The sequence below is a fragment of the Hydractinia symbiolongicarpus genome, chromosome 4 (assembly GCF_029227915.1).
Source record: "Hydractinia symbiolongicarpus strain clone_291-10 chromosome 4, HSymV2.1, whole genome shotgun sequence".
Classification (NCBI taxonomy): domain Eukaryota; kingdom Metazoa; phylum Cnidaria; class Hydrozoa; order Anthoathecata; family Hydractiniidae; genus Hydractinia; species Hydractinia symbiolongicarpus.
Window position 1 is genome coordinate 6,207,272 of NC_079878.1, and position 5,541 is coordinate 6,212,812.

The 5,541-nt window shown below is 32.4% G+C and overlaps 1 protein-coding gene across 2 annotated transcripts; it reads right to left on the bottom strand.

Annotated features, from left to right (window-relative positions):
• Nucleotides 1-1,906: 1,906 nt before the first annotated feature.
• LOC130640979 (9,11-endoperoxide prostaglandin H2 reductase-like) lies at nt 1,907-5,351 on the bottom strand. 2 transcript variants are annotated; one of them, XM_057447602.1, is made up of 2 exons: nt 5,232-5,351; nt 1,907-2,903 (listed from the first exon to the last, which is right to left on the bottom strand). In XM_057447602.1, exon 2 carries the CDS (start codon nt 2,891-2,893, stop codon nt 1,997-1,999), a length of 897 nt encoding a protein of 298 aa, XP_057303585.1. In that variant the 5' UTR covers nt 2,894-2,903; nt 5,232-5,351; the 3' UTR covers nt 1,907-1,996. The 2 variants fall into 2 exon arrangements, with proteins under 2 accessions (XP_057303585.1, XP_057303586.1); XM_057447603.1 differs by having other exon boundaries at nt 5,161-5,244.
• Between the last annotated feature and the right edge of the window lie 190 nt (nt 5,352-5,541).

The following is a 5,541-nucleotide window of genomic DNA, read 5'->3' on the forward strand; positions in this document are numbered from 1 at the left end:
TTACAATTTAACGGTGTTTTCAATTTTATAACGTCCCATTACTGGCTCACAAACAGACAGCGAGTATTAGAGTTGTCGTTAGCCTGTGGAATGATCCTTCGTAAGATTGCTATTTCTTGTATATTCTCCCATGACATCACTTGTTATGACAGATAGAATACGGGTATTATTAATATGTAGAAGATGAAAAAAGGTGACTCGGCGTTGAACGCCAGCAGAATGTGAAAGATTTATTTTCCACCTTATACCCACCCTCGATCCAGGGGTTTTCATATCAAAATGGCAAAAAACACAGAAGGAATTTGCGGAAGGAAATGAAGGAAATGATGGTGTAAAAGCAAAAATATTTTCAGCCAGATTTGTATTTGATTAACAACCTCCTTTCCAGGGCATTTGTCCCCCTGTCTAAGGCCAGAGAACCTCCTTGGGACGATGAGTGTTATGAATAAAAGGAATGTCTTTCTCTATAGAAATAATTGTTTATTTCGATAGGAACTGCAAACTCTCTTTTACGAAATAAACAAAATCAACCTGAGATTTTAGTTATATGAACTGAAATTTATATATTCGCTAGTGTCAATTTCTAAAAATATATAGCGTCCAAAAATAAACTTCTTAGTATTGAGAAGAAATGTTTGTAACTCAGTAACAAATTTTTGTGCAACTTAGTAACAAATTTTTGTGCAACTTAGTAACAAATTTTTGTGCAACTTAGTAACAAATTTTTGTGCAACTTAGTAACAAATTTTTGTGGAACTTAGTAACAAATTTTTGTGCAACTTAGTAACAAATTTTTGTGCAACTTAGTAACAAATTTTTGTGTAACTTAGTAACAAATTTTTGTGCAACTTAGTAACAAATTTTTGTGCAACTACTTTTAATTTAACCTGGAAAATTACATATTGTCAATTCCAATAAATTTAGAAAATCAAATATGACCAAATTTTCAGGTTTTTTTTAAAAAATTAATTTAAATTTCCACGTTTCTGGTACTTGTTCAAATCCATGGTTTTTAAAGTTTTTTTAGGGTCTGCTAGACACTCTCCTTAGTTTTGATAATAGGTGATCCAAAAATTCGATGTTCTGTAAAATATAATTTTGCAAATGACTGCGTTTTCTCGCGTTTTCTCGAAATTTACGTAATTATTACGGATATAGTGATATTTTTTTCATTTTAGTAAAAGGGAAATCATTAGTTTGACTAAGATAAATTTTAGGTATTTTTTAATGAAATTCAAAGTACAAAGAAATGTACAAAAAAATACAAAGAAAATTAATTCATTGGGCCTATTTTGTGAAAATCATGAAACCCAGGAGGAGCGTTTAAGTGTAGACTATCCTTCTAGGTGTAGGTACCGTGCCACAGATCCGGCGCTTGTGCGCTTGCAGCATGTGACAGTGATGCATATGTGGTGGTGCGTCATTTTTGAAAGGATAAATAAAATAACACAGTCAACTAGCAATATTATTTTGCGGAATAAGTTTTCTTAAAAGTCAAAAACAGAACAGCATAAATTTTCACCAAGATGGAATGTTAATAAAAATTAAGAACAACGTACAAATGCAACAAAAAAACCCTAACCACTGTTAACTGCACTTTTAGATTTTGCTAAGATGGTTATTTTTCCGTTTTATTAGAAATGAATTATTTTTGTAAAACTTTACAGCTTTTTTCACAGGCGTTGAGCACCCTCTTCCTGCGTTAAAAAGTACTCATATGTTTGCGACTTCACTACAAATAATTCCTGCTTCACTTAAGCTATATCAAGTAAAGTTGAAATACTGGTTTCCTTCATTTAAATCATTAAATATAATTACTACGAAACATCGCCGTTTATTAAAATTACTGTTTAAATAAAGATAGAGAAGGTTGTAGATATTTTGTAACAAATAAATAAGAGACAAATTTTTCAAAATAACAACTCCTTTTTTCACCAAAAGAAATAGAATTTTATTTAATAATTACAGCAATTTTACACATAGGTCGCATCACCTACTAACCGAGCCATGGATCAGTCTTGGCACTGACCGAAGCAATTTGTATGCCTTTATCTAAATCAGAAATGAATTCCATCTCTGCGGTGTCCAATTCAAAATCAAATATAGATCCATTCTCTATGATACGAGCTTCGCTGGAAGACTTTGGGATTGTTATTACACCATTCTGCAGCGACCAACGCAGAATTACTTGGGTCCTTGTTTTTTCGTATTTCTTGCATATAACATCAATCCGAGGATTCCAATGTTCGGTAGTAAATAGCTGCATTCTCGCTAAAGGGCAATAGCCCATTATATTTATATCGTGTTGTCTACAATAGTTAAGAAGATCTGTTTGCTGGTTCCATGGATGGTACTCAATTTGATTCACTACTGGTGCAGGAAGACCACTGTCTAGAAGAGGCTTTAAATGATGCTTATGAAAGTTCGATACCCCGCTACTTCGAATATAACCCTGCTTTTGTAATGTAGTAAAGGCTTCCCACGTCTCGATAACTTTTCCAGTTGAAGGGGAATGTATTAAATAAAGGTCAATATAATCGAGTTGCAATAATTTTAAACTTTCCATGCAAGATTTTATGGCTTCCGCGTAACCATTGGAATATGAAAGTTTTGTGACAACGAAAAAATCTTCTCGTTGTAACTTCGATTCACGTAATGCTTGTCCAATAAACTTCTCGTTACCGTATTGTTGCGCTGTATCGATTAATCTGTAACCGTGCTTCAAAGCAGTCGAAACTGAACTTTTCGTCATATTATCGGCAAGCTTATAACAACCAAAGCCGAAAAGCGGCATTGTGTTGCCATCTTTAAGAATACTTCTTGTTGCTATGTGCTTCGTACTAATAGAATGTTTCCATCTTCGCCACAGTATAAAATAATTTCTCGTCGACATCGCTAGCTAGCTAGAAAGAACGAAACAAATGTTGAATAAATTAATAAGAAAGAACTTTGTTCCCACGAGTTTTTGCCTCTTACTAACGTTGCAGTTGCCACTTGGATGCAAGAAAGAGAATTGGCTTGTGTTCTTTGTTAAGAAATTGGCAAATACTTATAGATACTAAAAATATTTTTAATGTTATAATTAAAACATAATTTAAGAATCTTGAGATTTTCGTTTTCTCAAACAATGAATACTGTCATAATATTATTATTTAGCATAAGTTTAAGGAGGATGGGGGGGAGAGGATTTTATATAAATCCATAAATTTGCTTTTTGAAACTATTGAACTAGTCCTGTTAGTAGAGTTTAATGTGGATGCTTATTCATACATTTTAGATTAAAGACTATATAACCCTATGTTTGTTAAATCTAAAACCCCACCTACATAGTACTGAGCATTTTTTACAGCCTAATATAAAAGTATGAGTATTTTTGTGTTAAGGATATAATGTATATATCCCAAAATGTATTCTATTTCAAAATTAGCACAGAAATTGAAAATCGTTGATCTAGATAAAACATTTTATGATTAAATATGCTGTTTGTAATAACAGAAAAAAATCTAATTTTTTATATTGTAGATATAAAAGTTTTTAGGGCGAGTATCAGTGAAATGCAATCTGATAAACAATTAAAAAAGCTATCTTGCTTGTGTTAAAAATGCTTCCATGAAGATAAACTAAACTACTTGTCACCTAACAAGAGATGTGTACAGATATTATTTCTCTAAATTAGGATATTTTTTCTGGGTTAACTAAAAGACCACAATTGAGGTAGCATCTGTGGTAGCATATAATTTGTAAATATACATAACAGATTCAATTTTAATGCAATACAACAGGTCTTAGGTATCTTATTATACAGAATTTATCACTGAATTTTAAAAAACACATTTCAACTTTATTCATTTTTTAACGCGTAGCTCTGCCATATTAAATTTTTGCGTAATAACTTGCCGAAGAGATGCTTGATGTGACTAAACATTTTCTTGTGAAACTAAGTGACTGTGTAAAGTTGATCACTTTGTATGAAAACAGCTCGTTTCTGATTGGTTAATTTTTATGAATTTCGATCCTCTGCAATTATGCTCAACATCATTTTACTTTACCCGATGATGGGAGAAGGATCTCCCAAAACGTCGCCTACTAAACTATCATGTTCAAGAAATGATAAACTTTCCACAGTAATATGAATACTGAACAGACAAACCGCAATAAGATGGTTGCCATATGTATGATCCAACTAATAAAGCTGGACTGTACGTGGTGTGGCATAGTGCGGGGGTATTAAAACTTTTATTACCAATTTCAGATTGATGTAGCGGTTTTGACTTCATTTTAAGAACAATGGACATGCATACATTCTTGTGTAAACAAAAAAGCAGGACTCTCACAGTGTAAAATGGCTACTATAATGAAGATTAAAGATTGTTTGGGTAGCATAAGATAGCATAAGATCAAAGAGCATGTGCAAAAAAAATGCAAAATTTATAACTTTTGTAAACAATAACATGTCATCTATAGCTGGATTCCAGTGTTTACATTTTCAGCGGTTAGCTCTTTCAGCGTTGGCATCAGCGTGGCAGGAAAAAAATGGAGTTTAGGTTAAGAAAAGTAATTATCAATCTATTTCATTGTCGAAGGTATTCTTTGGATAATAGTTAAAACCTCAATAATGTGTCTGTAAAAAGAAATCTAAAAATTCGTAGCAACACAAGATTGCAAAGAATTTTGTGGCATAGTATGTAGCTATAGGAATGTATAATTCACATAAAATTGTACTTTTGGGAAATATTTAAATAACTTTTGGAAAAAAATTGTGTATAGAGTGTATGTATCCAACTGTTGTATAATATTCTGAAGATGACTTTGGTAAAGTCGAAACATGTTAATAAAAAGAATCCACAGGAAAAAGACCTTTTTCACAAAATCCTAGCATCTTTTTTTGCTGTCATGCAAATAAATACTCAGAGCCAAGGGCTTACCGTTGAAAAGTAAACAAATAACGTCGCTTGGAATTAATCTATTAAAATGAGTGGAAAATGTTTTTAAATTTAAGGTTGTCCCTCCCACCTCCTTCTGCAATTAGGCTACCAGGAGTAGCTAACATAGACTTTCAAATGCATTTGACTATTGTATTGTTAAAGGTGACACAATGTAGCTGCCCAGCTGCGCTAGCTGGTTATGCAAAAAAAGCAAGCTAGCTAACTAGACACTTACGCTGACATTAAAATTTGTATGCGTAGCAACAGATGATAAAGAAGATCTAGCTATAGGTAGAAAAAACAAACCTCTTACGAAAATGGACATGCAAAAATGGCAGTCAAAAAGTACATTGTTGTTGTACCGGTATTGAGACTTCTGTGCCCCACAACGAAAGTGAACAACAAAGAGAGCACGTGGATTTGTTTTGAATTTTTATCGTGCGCAGTTATGTAAAAGCTACTCGCAATTTGAATTATGCATAAACATGATTCTTCTTTCTAGAGCATAAAATATTAATAGAATTATCAAGAAAGTATTGAAACCGAAAGAATAAACGTTTTTACTTTTCACTTAAATGATGTATCAACTTTATAAACGTAGCCAAGGTTAGCTAAA